The sequence below is a fragment of the Leptonotus elevatus genome, chromosome 20, assembly GCF_054856555.1.
Source record: "Leptonotus elevatus isolate MCC_2025b chromosome 20, RoL_Lele_1.0, whole genome shotgun sequence".
In the NCBI taxonomy this organism is placed as follows: domain Eukaryota; kingdom Metazoa; phylum Chordata; class Actinopteri; order Syngnathiformes; family Syngnathidae; genus Leptonotus; species Leptonotus elevatus.
The window spans coordinates 1,334,424-1,350,659 of record NC_141258.1 but is presented as its reverse complement, the minus strand read 5'-3'; the positions used below and the strand labels follow the sequence as shown (position 1 = coordinate 1,350,659).

The following is a 16,236-nucleotide window of genomic DNA, read 5'->3' as shown; positions in this document are numbered from 1 at the left end:
ATTTATTTCAGTTTTTTATTACAATTTTATTTTTGCGTGGAAAAATATCAAATCCAGAGGGAGAAAAGTGCAGTAGGATGAAAGTAAAATATTTTTTGTGAGCAAGAGAGACAAAACCGTAATCATTTTTTCCCAAGTTTAACGTTTGTGAGAAATGTTTTCAGACTTCTTTTTTTTTAACGAGGATAAGCAGTTGGGGATTGTTTTTTCCTTCAAATTTTTTTTTTTGTTCGTTAACATTTTCATTTTATTCCTTTCCGACTTTCTTGATAGGACCAAATGCAACGTTTCGTTTAACTGTGACAGAAAGTCCGACAGGAATCTACCCCCAGAGTATATTTGGCACCATCTGCATCATTTCAAGAGGAAGCTGCGGCGTGTGTCTTCATCATCACTAGTTATTCCATTTCCAGCATCTTCAACCTGCACAGCAACATTAAACAAACACGTTCAATTCAGCAAGCATGTTCCACGAAGAGCCCAACGTGTCCAAATGGAGGCGAATAGCGCTGAGGTAAGTGTTTTGATGGAAGCGGTTGTGCTGTTAGCCCGCGTAGCTAGCCGCTAGCTACCACAGTCGGCGGCGCAGCGGTCGATGCTGAAGAGCCGGCTGCGAAGCGGCCTCCCAGGCACGTCTCACGCCGCGTTTGGCGTCATCTTCGCGGCCAGGACTGATGCTAATCGCCGCTAGCCGCCCCGGAGGGTGGCAGATGGCGGCTGGTGGTCACGTGACCGACCATAACCGACTATTTACGATTTTTCATTTTTGGGGAAAAACAAACAAACAATAATACTAATCTGCCGCGAATTCGACCTTATGTTTGAATTTGGAATTTATTTATCAGTTTAATATTTTAGCATTAACACCCAGTCTGCACTTTCGTCATTTAACACACTTTTTCTGTCTAGTTGTTCCCAAATCAGCACTTTCGTCACTCTGGACAAAATATTAACATGCACAAAACCACCCACTCTATTTTATATTATTTCATATGTAACCTGATAAGACCTTCCATTTGTTTTCTTACTAATAAACACCTCAATCATGTTTTACAGCAAACGAAGGGTTAACTTGATTAAATTGGTTGGGTTAAATAAATGAGACGTTCACGTGTCCTGGCTCTGTACACACAAGGTGTGTGACAGTAACCAGTTTTACAAGTTATTTTGTTGTTCTGCCTTATTGCACTTGAATGTTAAATATTGACATTTATTCAGCTTTTTTTTGTGCTGTTATAGTGATGTTGGTATTATCACAGTTGCCACAAACAAATATTTTTTCTGTACTTCATAGCCAATCATTTGCCAGGAATACGCGTAAGCCCCGCCTTTTTCTCTGCCAGCCAATCAAGTGTCCTGTCAGATAGCTATACTTCCTGTATTCCTAAAAGCACGTTGCTGGGCTGCCGTCAAGAAGTTTTTTTCGCTTTTTAAAATTCTAAATTCCGTACAACTATGCCAGTTCCAAGGTAAGGCAGCACTTGTCATACTCTTTCTGTGATGCAAAAGGAAACTTTGACGGTTACCGTCTGGCAACTTTACTGATTTAAATCACTTTTGGGCGTGAATCCTATTAAAAAACATGTCACGTTGTGTCTGGTCCATTTTTGCTTGTTATTGTCATCCGGTTCGAACGTGTTGTTGTCACTTTTTACACTAGACAGTCAGTTTGTGCTGAAAGTTGGGTAACATGTAATAGAAGAGACTTTGACCACATATTTTCCAGATGCAATCTGGACTGCATGGCTTGCGAGTCCAGTGGCGGTCAACCTGCGGTTTGCTTGTGGGCAAAGCCATCAGGGTGGGGGGGAGTTCTTCTGGTGGCCGTGTATTTTCTGGAGGGATTTTTATAAAAACAAAATGTCTCTTAAAACTGTCAAAATAATTCCAAGTTTTTTTTTTTTTTATTGTAAAGATTTCTTCTGGAAATTATATTTGGGAGAGTTCCATCTGGTTGGCTATGCAATTTTTCAACTCTAATCAAAAGAGAAATTAGCATTTCAAATTTGCTTTTAACCCACACATGCCACAATCTATAATATTTTAAAAAATCAGTTTGTATTTCATCAGACAGCCAGGTGTTAAAGTAAAAAAAAAAAAAAAGAGAGAGAAACATAAGGAAAAACTAATCTGGAAATTTCAGTGAATAAACAACAACAAAAAAAGTTTTAGAAAATATGTGTACATATATAGTACCCGATATTAGATACGGTTCAGATAATGAATGGATGGGTAAATGTTTAAAAAACAATTTTTTTAATGTAAATTCAACGTTTGATAATTTCATCTGATGGGCTATTCATTTCTTGCCCATAAATCAAACCGCATTTAACTGTTCAAATGTTCACAATAGTAAGAATTGCATAAGGACCATCAACAATCACAATACAATAGGAAAAGTTCTCTCGTTCTCTCTGAATCTGTCAAAGCAAAAAAGCAGCCGTTGATACAATACTCTTTTCTTTTTTGCAGCGAAAACACACTTTTCGGGATGGGCAATCCCCTGCTGGACATTTCTGCAGTGGTGGACAAAGACTTCCTCGATAAGTAAGTGAGATATCTTGTCGAATTCCTGCCATGTCTCCAAATATGTGCGACTAACGACAACAAAATGTGTGTATTTGTCTTGGAAAAGGTACGGACTGAAGCCCAATGACCAGATCCTTGCTGAGGAAAAACACAAGGCCTTGTGAGTAAAATTAAGAAGAAATATTGCAAAGCATGTGTTGGAGCCAAATAAGGGCTCGTGCTGGGCATTCATCCCCAAGCCTAAAATAGCCACGTGGTAAATTAACCCTGAACGTGACACGCCCAATATTTGGCAACATGAGGGCGCAGCCAATAATGAAATGTTGCTTTAAAAGTCCAAGTCAGAAATTTTATTTTTTATTTTTTTCTCAAGCTGCCACATCTCCCCTTAAATCTGCCATCTTTTATTTATTTATTTTTATAAATACATGAGCAGTTGTAATAAATATATTTAAATAAAGGCAGCTGTAATCATATTTTAAAATCAAGTTTTGTAAATAATTTCAGAAAAATTATTACATGCAATTATTATAAAATATACATTATACAATGTATTAAATTAACTTTTTAAACAGAAAATATTACAAATATATTAAAATAAGTTAATTCTATATATATATATATATACAGCATATAATTTACTTAAAGACTAGACAAAATAGTTTTGTACAAGTAGATAAATAAAATATTTTATGATTGAATAATTGTAATACATATTTAAATTGACAAACTAAAATCAAATATATATGAAGATGTAAACAAATAACATATTTTTAACATTATTAAATAAAATATCCCAATTATGAAATCAAGTAATTATTTTATTTTTATTTTATTTTATTTTATTAAATTCACGGTATACACATCTACGAAAACCCAATTATGCATAATAATCTGTAAATGACGAATGGATAATAAAATAACATCCTATCAACAAATATATTATTCATGCATGCTTAGCTACATAAACAGCTATAAATGAATAATATAAATTAAATTGTAATTCATTTATTACAATAAAATATTGCTATTATTGCATATGTTTTTAATCAAATAAATATATAGACAACTTGTAGCCTATAACCTAACACATATAATGTATGAACAACTTCGGTGAATAATGTTGCTTAACATTAAAAAGAAGAAGAAATTGCAATTATTGGATTAAAATGAAGTTAATGTTAAATTAATTTCCAACTTACGAAAAAAGAAAATATGTGTGACCTAACCCCCCCCTTCCGGTAAGTTTTTAGTAAACCGTACATGGCCTCCTTCCTCGACGCGTAAACATGGAACACGCATGACAAGGCAGCCCGTGACATCACGACACGCGTGGAGTTAAGCGCACACGCGTGTCGCTCGCTTGACACCAGCGCTGATTCTCCGTCACTAGCTGGCGTCTGAGCCCGGGAGGAGAGTGCAGATGGCGCCGCTTCGGGGATTCTGTCTGGGTTCAGGTGGCGCCCGCGTGGTAAAGCGCGGCCATCTGCGGCACGCGTGACGGGAGCCCACGCCAATATGCCGTCCCAATATGTGGGTCCGAGTCGTCTACCGCGGACGTTTTCAGAGTGACGTCACGTGTACTTCCTGCCGTCTTATCCGCTCTCAACCAGATAAAGGTTGTTCTCAGAAATCTTGGTACAGACGTGGGACGTGTCAACCCACAATTGAACTTGAGTCCGACCTTCCTGCAGTGCGCCGTGAATACATAAATAAAGTTCAGTCGGGTTTTTGTCCTCAGGAGATTGTTGAGTGCGGTTGTCTACTAACGGGATCGACTCGGTGCCGGTACGGTTGTTACATGGACCCTAAACACTGAACACTCCCCCACACCACGTCAGGGTCAAAAGTCTGAACCTCAAAATTCAGATTTGAACCTGATAAAAGGTGTGAAAGCGGAATTGTTTTTGAAACTGTCAAGTTAAAAGTTAAAGTACCAATAATTGTCACACCCACCTAAGTGGGGCAAAATTTGTTCTATTAGATAAAGATAAAATCTGCAACTGAAAAAAAATAAGACAAAAGTGTCAAAGTGAAAAATAAAAAATAATTTATTCAAAAGAATTGCCAAACTGAATCAACATTCAAATTAACCTGAAAAAAAAAACGTTTTACACACTTATTTCCATTTGGAATACATTGTTTTATTTTTCAAAATGCAAGATCAACACATGCATTTTCAGTTTGAAATGTTACAAAACTTTTGATCCAAATGCAACTCCATACATATAGTACATATATATATATGTATATATACTAAAAATAAAAAACAGTAAAAAGTATTTTCCCAAAAATAGAAACTGCTAAAAACTAACAAACTTTTTTACTAAAAACTCGTGAAAACTAACTTAACTTAACCAACTGCTTAATGACAACAAAACAAAACAAAACAAAAAAAATTAACAAAATACGCCAAAAATAAACTTTAGTGGTTCTGGTAAAAGAAAAAAAGTCTAATTGTGATAATTTTGCAGTATATCGTGAGGGTCTCAAAAGTGTGAGTGAAAATGCTCTTAAAAATCATCTCTGCTTTGAAAAGAGCTGCCAGCGAGCGATTTGATATCCGGACCGCCAGGGGGCAGCAGTCGCCCGCTGTTCCTCCTCCGCCTCCCGCCCGCTTCCCCCTGGAGTCTCAGCAGGAAATAACATGTCATCATCATGGTGAAGGCCCGCCTCCTTTCCGCAGGAGATCACAATGTGGGCAAACACTCGATTGCAGGGAGGCGCCGAGCATTCCACAACACACACACGCACACACACACACACACACACACACACACACACACACACACACACACACACACACACACACACACACACACACACACACACACACACACACGCACGCACGCACGCACGCACACACACACACACACACATATTACTGCTAATGCTTACAAGCAGTGTGTGTGTGTTTTTTTTAAAAATCCTCTCCATTCAATGATAATGAATTGTTTACTGTTTTTTTGCAGAGGTTGTTTGCTCACAGCAATTAAGTTCATCAGTCTTCCTCGGCGCTAAATGCAGATTAGCCGCGTCACAATTGCAAACTCCTCGTTATATCGCGTGTGTGCGTGTGACCCGCTTGAATAATTCAAGCGACATTAGCGGGCGTGCTGAGGGAAGAAGAGGAGGTGTTCCTGAGGGGGGGTGGGTGGTGGGGGGGGGTGAACACAGGCATCATCTTCACACGAGACGGGAGATGAGCGGAGGTGCGCGCGCCCCGCTGCGTGTGTACGCCGCACGCACACCCCCGCCGCTCGCACTCAGTCTGCTTACCAGGAGGCGGAAACAACAAAAAGAGGACATGCGAAACAATTCTGACTGTGTGCGACGTACTCGGCTCTGTCAACGTACTCGAGTTGGAGCGTTTCCAGGGTTTCCCCATACATGAAAACGCAAACGAATATCGGCGGAAATTCTAAAGTTGGCCCGCCAAGACGCTTTCACTTGGCAACATGACATTTGGTCGGCATGTCTATCGTGAGAAGACTCACAAAAAAAGTCTCAAGAAGACACGCTCAAAAAGACGCAGGAAGTCTGCCATTTTGGTTTAAAGGTGGCCATTTTGGGCTTTTTGAGGGCTTTCCCTTTGGCGCTCTGCAACGCCTGCTAGCAAAAAAGTGCTTTGCCGCCATTTGTGGCAAGGCTCAATCCCTTTTTAGTAGTGATGGCAAAATGAAGCTTCATGAAGCACTTGTAATATTTTTTGACTCCTCTAGATGCCACTCTTGGTTGAAAGATGCAGTGGAAATGTAATCCATTTCCTTTGCACTAGCCTTTATATTTAAATCAAGAGCACCATCTAGGGGAGTCAAAAAATATTACAAGTGCTTCATGAAGCTTCATTTTGCCATCACTACCCTTTAGTATATACAAACAAATCTTACTTTCATGTTTTTTTTTTGACATATGCCGAGCAAAGGTAATTGTAATTGCCAGTGCTGCGAAAGCAACCTCGACAGCGACGCGATCCTGCGTTTTCGTGCGTGATCGCACTTCGCACGACGCTCGCATTGCTTCACCGAGCGCGTCGACACGCGACGCCTCCCTCGTCTGTTTCCGAGCGGCGCTACTCGAGTACTTCGAGTCGTCTTCGTCCGGCCCCCCCGTTGGGAGCAGCGAGGCCATGCTCGGAGTAGCCGGCAAAACCCACCCTCTGCAAAATGCATAGGTCGCGGGCCGGCATCCGTCAGCGACGACCCCCCCCCCCCCCCCGAGCCGAAGAGACAGGTGGCGCTCGAGCAGTAATTGAGACATCAGCAACGCGGCGCTCGAGATGTTTTATTGATACGCGCGCAAGTGCTTCCTTTGCGTTAATATGACATCATGGCCGCCGCACGAGTCGACTGCTCAACGGTGACAAATGTGGAAACGAGGGGATGTTTAACATGACAGTGAAGACGTTTTGGGATTTTTTTTTTTTCTTTTGTCATTTCGATGACAACAAAAGCAGGTTTGTTGACTTGACTTTTGGAGTGGCCGTTGCTGTCGTACACTTCGGAATGCTCGAAGAGGTTGTGTTCTCGATTACAGGTTATGACGGCCGATTAAAAGGTCGAGCTAAAACCATTTTAATTTCAGGGAAGCATTTATTTAAATTTCCAATGAACTTTAACCTAACTAACCACGTCGAACAAAAAAAAAAGAAAGTGCTCGGACGGATATGTGCAATATGATTTCGCATGCTTAACGGAACGTATGGTTTTCCACAGGGTTCAATTCCGGGGCCTCCACTGTTTTCATTGTATCTGCTCTCCCCCCCGGATTCCATCTTAAGAAAACAGCGGCGGTCGTTTTTATATCGAGTTGAGTTGAGTGATCGGAGTCAGCGTGCGAACTGCATGATTTTGCAATGCCGAGTTGCGCAACTCTCGTCCAGCTCAATTAGCTATCTTGCAAAACCAAAGGAACACTTCATTCTGGCTGATGCAATGGCAAGAGGGGGGGGGGGGGGGGGGTTGGTTTCTTGTTCGGCATCTGTTGCGGCCAGCAGGTGGTGCAGCAAACATGATCCACCAAGCCGGCTGCCCCCCCCCCCCTCCCTCCTTGCAAATCCGTTGCTTTGGATGCTCCCTTTTTTAAAGAGCATTTTATAATTAATATGTGGGTGTCTCAGCCGCTGCATAACAGTGTGTTCTGTAAAGGAAGGAAAAAAACAAAACAAGCACACTAAGGGCTATTTATAGCCATCTTTGATTTCACCCCCCCCCCCCCCCTCCCCACACACATCTCCTTCAGCAGCCACACAGGAAAATCCACGGATGGCAGCAGCCTCTCTTTTTAAACATGGAGGCTAATCTGGTTATAGTGTGCTATCCGGGCTGATATGGGGGGGGGGGGGGGGGGGTGGGGGGGGGGACGGGGGGGGGGGGGGGGTTCACACCGGGCCATATGGTCTCCGCAGTCAGGGAGGGCTCCACTCTGGATGGCCAACCTCTGAGATAAGGAGAAACGTCTCCTCGGCTTTGAGTCTGAAATCCTCGGGAGAAAAAAACGCCAGAAGCTCCCTCGCTGGCCCGCCCCTTCCTGGCCCGCCCCTTCCTGGCCCGCCCCTTCCCTTCCTCTTCTCTTTTCCGCCACTGTCGCACTGTGACAAACAACGACACCCTCTGCAGTGCAAAGGGAAGGAAGGGAGGGGGGAAAAAAAAGAAAAGAAAGCCGTGACAGGAAATGATACGTGCGAGCGCGGCCTAATTGAGTACACGCAGTTCTCGCCGCTCACGCCGACTGAAAGGGCAGTTGGCGACAAAAAAAACGTTTGTTATCCCAACGTCGGAATGCAATTACTCCCCCCCCCCCCCCCCGTTACGTTACGGCCGCGTAATTGCGCACTCGTTAATTGTGCACCCAAAAGCTGGAGGTAATCGGGTCTCAATGGGGATTTAGCCAAATCGGCAGCCATACCTGAACGGCGTTATGATGCTTTTGGCGAACGGGCGCTCGTCCCACTCTCGATTAGAGCGTGTCGGCGAGGCCTCCGATCATCACTCATTTGCGCGCACTGATTTTTTTTCTCCCTCTCTTTTCTTGATAAGAACGCCATATTCATCACCGGGGAAACATCCGCGACGGCTTTCGAATAAAAAAAAAAGAAAAGAAAAGAAAAGCCGCTTCTATTTTCACAGGTGGCAGATGTCGTCAAGCTTTTTACTAAAGTAGCAGTATGGGGGGGGAATACTCTGAAAGTAGAATCACTAATTCAACACCTTCCCGTCTTGTGAAATTAGAAATGAGAAGAACAGAAAATTGCCACTAATTTCATGCAATTTTAAGGGAAAATGCTATATTGGGATATATTAAAATGATCTGAAAATGATAGAAATTTATAGAAAAAATATTTTTTTTGTAATTTGTCAAAGCAGAGAACAAAACTTCAATTAGGCACAAAATAGTTTCCCGCTTTCATTAGTGAATTTTTTTTTTTAACCTATCCTCCATTTCTGTAAAAAAAAAAAATCTCTTCATTATGTGCCCAAGCAATGATAATGTTGCTTTGGCGCCATCTGGTGGCATCTTTTGTTACAAGGTTTTGGTTGAGGGGAGTTGAGGAGCTTTACTTCGACAAACGTAATTCTTTGCTGCCGTTTTGTGGCATTTATAGGCAATTGCAGTTCAGTGCAACTTTATAGGGGCGACATCGATGACATAATTTTTGCTAATTGTGGCACAGCTAGCTAAACATGCTTTTATGCTATCAAAACATAAACGCAGTAACAAAAAATGCAAATGAATTAACTCATAAGCTGCTCAGGACAGTATAAACCTTTTTGGGGAGGGGGCGTGGCATCAATTATTCACAACGTTTTGCTATTTGCCCAAATAGTGAGGTTTAGTGTACATGTCAGTTGGAAATTGCAATGAGTCAATTTTGTCCGAGGAGTTGAAAGTATATCTTATATCGTTTCCAAATGTATGAAGTAAAAGTAAAGATTTACCAGAATATATAATTACTCGAGTACAGATAGCTGGAAAATCTACTTAAGTATGTAAACAAAATAAGTAGCTTCCCCACCTCTGCCAGTTAAGAAATACTTGATGGGAAAAAACGAAAAAAAAAAAAAAGCACATTTATTTCTAAAAGGCCAAGAAGATAATTATTGATCAGGAATAAGAAAAGATAAGGCTCAACCTTGAAGAGTGCAGCGCCGCCGAATAATTAATGGAGCTGTCTCGCGTCGGGGGGCCGGCGTTCGCGCCGAGGCGCCGCGTATCGATTTCTAAACGGATAAACTGCGTAACCCCCTTCGCCAAGGCTTTGACAAACAATTTAATTGGAGAGGAAGAAAAACAAACAAACAATACGCTTCGCCCTCTTCCATCTACCTTTCAAGCCCCCCCCCCCCCCCCTTCAAGTCAGACTGACCTATGGAAACAATTACTGCGCATCGGGCCTCCGGACCGCCACGGAATGTCCGCTATAGGCACATTTCTAATTCTAATCAGCGATGGGACTTCTTGAACTTGGGATTTCTTTGTCAAACAGACAGATTGGGCATTTAAGGCGGCCTGTCCCGTCTGTTTGGGTTTTAGGGTTCTTCAAAGACAAAACTGGTCGCTGACGGTTTTTGTCAAAAATGCTAGCAAACTCAAACATTATGCCGTCGTTAAGCGTTGAATCCATTCGGTGATTTGTTAATCCTCTTCCAGGCGATGACCGGGCGGGCGGCAACGGGTGCCGAGCGGGCAACAATTGACACGGTTTGTGATACTAAACAAGCGCAAGAGTTTCAGTTTGCCCCCCCCCCCCCACCAACCCCCGCCTCCCCCGTGGCCTCTCTCGAGCAGCGATGGAAGCGATGATTTGGGTCGGGCCGTTTTGATGGTCCCGCATCCCGGTGATTTGTTAGCTGCTTGAACGCGAATGAGGCAATTAAATAAGGACGGGGAGCGCCGCGGTGATCATTAGAGATAAATGACCCCCGACGCGCGCTCGCCCGCTCTGGGACTCTTGCAGGCTTTTTTTGCCCCCCCCCTCCAGTCTCGCCGTTGATTAACGGAGACTTGTTCTCACTTGGCGCGGATTGCCGGCCACTCATCCGGTCTTATCGAGATGGGCTAACATCAAAAGAGGCCCGTGAAGAGGAATGGGCTAGGGGGGGGGTGGGGGGTGGGGGCTGCCTTGCCCCTTCGTGGAAGATCTTAAGAGGAGCAAGTCTTGAATTATTGCCTCGTGTAAATAAATCGACGTGTCTTATTTTTGGGGGGTGGCGAGGATGAGACCCAAGAGGAAGTCGTGAGTCACTTTAAGGCACTTGAAGCCCTTTTGGATGCTCTTGTATTTCCCTTTGATGGGAAGCGATGACGGGTGGGGGGGGGGGGGGCATTGATGGGAATGTAAACAAGCCAGTATTTCAGACTTGTGTTCTCAGCCCCCCCCCCCCCCCCCCACCTCACGATTTGAAGTGCTAGGCCACAGATATGACCGGTTCACGGGAGGGCTAAGTAGAAATCACAAGAGTTCAGCTAACTTTCGTCTGAATAAAACGCGAGTAAACGTCTTTTATGAAGGGCAACGTTACGAATGTGTCGCTGGAGCCGGCCGGGCTTGTGTAAGCGCCGTTTAGTTAGCTGAGGACATTTTGTCCAAAACAATCCCTTCTTCTTCTTTTTTTTTTTTTTCTTCTCAGCCCACCCCCCTCGCTCGCTCGCTCCCTCCCGTCACCGGCTCAGCGGATCGGGAAGGGATTTTCTCTCCCTAAATGGCCAAAGGGGAGGGAGGCCGTTTACGGCGCCGCGACATGTTGTTTGCGGGTGGAAAGGTCTCCAGGCAGCTGCTCCCTTTTCGGATGGGATTTTCGAGGCCCCGCCCACCCCTTCAAACCCCCCCCGGTGCTGTCGGCACTGAAAGGTGGAGCAAATACTTCCAGGAAGGAGAGGGAAGATGGGGGGGGGGGGGGGGGGGGGTCGTCAGAAGCTTATTTGAAATGACTTCTGGAGTCCTTTGGCTGCCTTCATGTTGGAAACACCCACAGTGCTTTTTAATTCCTCCTTTTGTCAAGGAGTCATAACAGGTGTCTCGGGGTGGATTACAACCCCTCCTACCCCCCCCCCCCTCCCCTCTTCCCACCTCCCCACCTGGTCAGCTTATTTTTCCATTTGCATGGAAAGTTTTTGGAAACATATCCCCGGTCTCTTTCGAGCGCCCGGAGACACGATATGAAGAATTTCTTTGAAGCCGTAAAGGTTACTTTCACACCGGCTCAAAACTCTGGCCACGCTGCATTAAAAACATGGCCGGAGTTTGGAGCGCCCAACGGATGACGTTTTGCCAAGCGAACCATGGCGGATTATTTGCTCGTCAATTGCGGAAAAAATGGAGAAAAAAAAGCAGCTGCATCGCGAGCTGTAATGTAACTCAAGACACAATCGTGTTTTCTATTGGTTGGTTCGATTTGGCTGAAGTCCCCGAAAAGTAGTTCAGTAAAGGTTGCCACCTCTGGAAATGGCAAAAGCAGCAAAAATGTTACTTTCAAATCAAAATTGAATTTCACAGCATCGGCTCTTTGCTGATTTCTGCGCGTCTTGTCTAGTGATAGACCGATTATCGGCCCGGGCCAATTTTTGGTGCCAATATTTGCCATTTGGATAAATATTGGCAATTTTTCATTGTCTGCGAAGATCTTTTGAAACAATTTACGAACCCTGACGAAAACCCCAAATTAGCTCCATTCGCATGCATTTGTCGCTCATTGAGATGCAGAGAACTTTTCATTTATGGATTTATAGAAATTTCCCTGCACTTTTCATTTTAAAAAATTGGGATTTTTATTTTTTTTTTATTTTGTAAAACATTATTTACAGTAGCAAACTTTAGGGAACTATTTACTTGCTTAGTTTTTAATTTAACTTAACACACGCTGATTTTTGTTATATTTTTTTTAAACAAAGCTGTCAATTTTTTATATGTTTAAAATTAAAAGAAGACATTTTGTAAATTTTGTTTTGATGCTAATATTTTCTCTCACTCAAATGAATATCGGCTTGAAATATCGGTTATTGGTCTCCTTGATTCCTAATAATTGTACCGTATTGGCCTTGAAAAAAACATATCGGTCTATCACTAGTTTTGTCATGCCAAAAAAAAAAAAAATTTACGCTAATATTTTCTCTTACTGCAAATGAATATCGGCTTGAAATATTGGTAATCGGTCTCGTTGACTACTAATAATCGTATCTGCCTTGAAAAAAAACATATCGGTCTAGCACTAGTCTTGCCATGACCAACAGGGTATTTTCCAAATCCTCTCAAGACTTGTGAAGTTCAGTCTCGGCTGCCGCTTACGTCCATAGCAGCTTGCTTTTATGTATGTGCTTTATTTGTTTATTTTGTTACCGTTTTCTCAAGAAAGCGATTGAAAGTGAAACGGGTGCAGCGCGTGTACGGCCGTTTCAAGCCGATGTTTATTTGTCCTGGCGGTGGAATTCCAAGCCCCGCTCCCTCGGAGTACGTTTAACCTCCCGTGTAAAAAAAGATCCTAAAAAGGGAATGCCGCTTGACACCGTGTAAGCGTTTGTTTATCCAAGCGGCGACGCTTGTGATTTACGTTCTCCTCCGCGCTCGCTTCATTTAAGGTGGAATTTCACGCCAACTTGGCCTGTTTGTCGGCGGATTGCAAATATACGTCTACAGAATGCGGCGGCATCCCATTTGAGAATGCGGCGTATCATCTCGCCGGTCAATTTCCTCAGCGGGGCGGACACGTTTTTTTACGCGCGGGAGGGTGGCGCGTGTGAAGAATGCGCATCATTCACGTTGGCAGTTCCCCAGATAACACGAGTACCTCGCGGGCGTCCCATCGGCGCGATTCATTCGAAACGGCTTTGGAAAGAAACAGGATTGATTCAAGTGTTGCGCTGAACGTTTGTTTACTCGCACAAAGTTTTTCTCACTGTGAGATCTGCCGGCGTTTTTCCCCAGCACGCGACACGAGTAAATTGTTGAACACGTTTGGCAAACTGCTCTGAAAGCAACGATAGATGCAAAATGTTTGTGTTTAATTTGAGGAAGGAGTTGGCGCTGAATACTGTACGACTTAAAGGCAACCTTGTGTGGATTGCGACAACGTTCATTTATGTTCGACTCGTTTGTGCTCGAGGGCTTGACACAAGAATATGAATAATTTTTAGAATTGATTATTCTACTGGTTATACCATCAACTATTTTAGGAATTGGAATAAAATGTAGAGAATCTGCAGATATATTTTTTTGTTCAATTGGGATTTTCATCTTCACATTATACTTTGAAAAGGTGTGGGCAGGCCTCGTGAGTGATGTGGGTGTCGGCGAATGAGAACGTAGTTGGCGGTTGTTAGCTCAGGCGAGCCAGTCTGTGCGTTGCGTTCCTTGTTGTCAATTGAGGCCGAATATGAATTTGCTTTTTGTGTTTATTTTCCTCAACAAAGCGACATTCCCTCGCACGTCATTTTCTCTTCGGTGTGGGACAACAACGCTAAATAGCATTAGCAGCTTGTTTTTTTGCAACATGGTGAACAGGAGAAGTAGTTTCATCCCCCCCCCCCCCTCTCTGCCCACAGTCTCTTTTTGTCTGTACGAGTGATTGTGTGGTCATCCTTTAACATTAAAAATAACCTCCTTTTCAAATTGTGCTTTCTTTTAAGGTTTGAAGAAATTGTCCAGAGGAGAGAAGTTGAATATCACGCCGGCGGCTCCACACAGAACTCCGTGAAAATCGCCCAGGTTCGTCTTTTGTCTGTCATGTATCAGAGGCGTCGAATAGTGAAAGAAAAAACCTTTCATAATATTTGCGCTGTTATCTCATTGGCCCAATTTCCCAATTGGCGTGTCACAATACATTTCATCAAACAAATGGACTCTGAGAAGGCTCGCTACGTAAAATAAATTGTTGCTTGTCCAAACCTTGACTGGCTTGTGTGAGTTTGGAGAAGATTATTCATGGAATCTCCTGATGGCGTGCGCTGTTGATCGGTCGCTGCTCTGCTTGTAGTAAACAAAAGCAGAGGCATTTTGATGAAAATGAGGTCAAATGAGGGCAGCTGCTAGTGGAGAGTCTTTTTGTGTGTTTTTTATTTTTTTTAATGTTCTTGATGTTCATACATTGGTTACCTGTGTTCCGGTGTATTGTTCAAAATTTTTCAATTGATTAATCAAATTTAAGTATGTCGAGAAGTGACAGAAATGGAGGAGGCCATCATTAAAATTGTCTGGCTGTAGCCAACACCCTTCCCGGGCCCCCCAAAATCCAAGTGCAGATAAAATTGTGTCTGACAGAGTTGGGGGGTGGCCTCGAGTGGCCATACAGTAAATTGGGATCCCCCAGGAACTGAAATTGGACAATGATCAGCGCAACGGGCAGAAATGTTTTCTACCACAAGTGACAGAAATGGGAGCCACCATCAGTAGGTGGCTTTCCACCCACCTATTTTTATTCAAAATTTTAAGAAATTATTTAAAAAAACACACACACAAATCCAAGTCAAGTCTCAAGTCTTTGACCCACAAGTCCAAGTCAAGTCCAAGTCTTTAGGTTCCAAGTCAAGTCTCAAGTCCCTGACCACAAGTCCAAGTCAAGTCCAAGTCTTTAGGTTCCAAGTCAAGTCTCAAGTCCCTGACCACAAGTCCAAGTCAAGTCTCAAGTCTCTTTGACCCAGGAATCCAAGTCAAGTCTCAAGTCTTTGACCCACAAGTCCAAGTCAAGTCCAAGTCTTTAGGTTCCAAGTCAAGTCTCAAGTCCCTGACTATGAGTCCAAGTCTTTAGGTTCCAAGTCAAGTCTCAAGTCCCTGACCACAAGTCCAAGTCAAGTCTCAAGTCTCTTTGACCCAGGAATCCAAGTCAAGTCTCAAGTCTTTGACCCACAAGTCCAAGTCAAGTCCAAGTCTTTAGGTTCCAAGTCAAGTCTCAAGTCCCTGACTATGAGTCCAAGTCTTTAGGTTCCAAGTCAAGTCTCAAGTCCCTGACTATGAGTCCAAGTCAAGTCCAAGTATTTAGGTTCCAAGTCAAGTCTCAAGTCCCTGACCACAAGTCCAAGTCAAGTCTCAAGTCTCTTTGACCCAGGAATCCAAGTAAAGTCTCAAGTCCCTCTCCACTCCCCGGATGAAGTCTTTAAAAACAAAAGCTATAGCTATCTTGACTAAAAGGTGTCTTAACAGTTGTGGAGCCGCACCTTGATATGGAGGTCCGTTGATTACGAAGGCACCCTTAAGCTTCCTCCACTTCCTGGCCATCATCAAAAGAATGAATTCCACAGTCGCCTGCGTCAGTGGAATCGAGAATGACACTCAGGAAGACCGCGCAAAGGTAAGTTTAAAAACTCCCTTGTGAAATCAGGCGGAAATTGTCCCCAGTGGAGAAAGTCGACATGCTCCCCCTCGTGCCCCGAGAAGCCTTCAGTCAACTAAATTGCTCCTATAACGGCATGGCGGAGCCCCCGGTTCGAATGTTATTCTCCTCTGTTTATTGAGCTTCCTTCAGAGGAAAGATGTAGTGTTGATTCTGTGAGGGTTTTCCTCCCGCATCCAAAACGGCCTCTGTCGGTTTGTTATACCTTCAAAGTGTTCTTTTGAGAAAACGGGCAATTCATGACTGGCTCACAGATAATCACGTTTGTGAAACTTGAAAGAAATGTTCGCTGGCACCAAAGCACCCCGCCGCCTAAACGGGATGCCTGCCGGTGGAAAGCGAAGGTGTACGGTGGGTAGACCCAGCACCCCCCCCCCCACCCCCG

The 16,236-nt window shown here is 43.5% G+C and overlaps 1 protein-coding gene across 2 annotated transcripts in view; it reads left to right on the top strand.

Moving 5' to 3' along the window:
- Positions 1 to 302: 302 nt before the first annotated feature.
- LOC147156305 (adenosine kinase-like) overlaps positions 303 to 16,236 on the top strand; it is an 87,234-nt gene continuing 71,300 nt past the window's right edge. Inside the window, exons 1-4 of one of the 2 annotated variants that reach the window (XM_086065283.1) lie at positions 303 to 514; positions 2,473 to 2,547; positions 2,636 to 2,689; positions 14,152 to 14,230. In XM_086065283.1, coding sequence (XP_085921409.1) covers positions 465 to 514; positions 2,473 to 2,547; positions 2,636 to 2,689; positions 14,152 to 14,230 — 258 coding nt within the window. In that variant the 5' untranslated portion in view covers positions 303 to 464. Of the gene's footprint in view, positions 515 to 1,383; positions 1,470 to 2,472; positions 2,548 to 2,635; positions 2,690 to 14,151; positions 14,231 to 16,236 lie in introns of those variants that run through there. The other variant, XM_086065284.1, reaches the window with a different exon arrangement.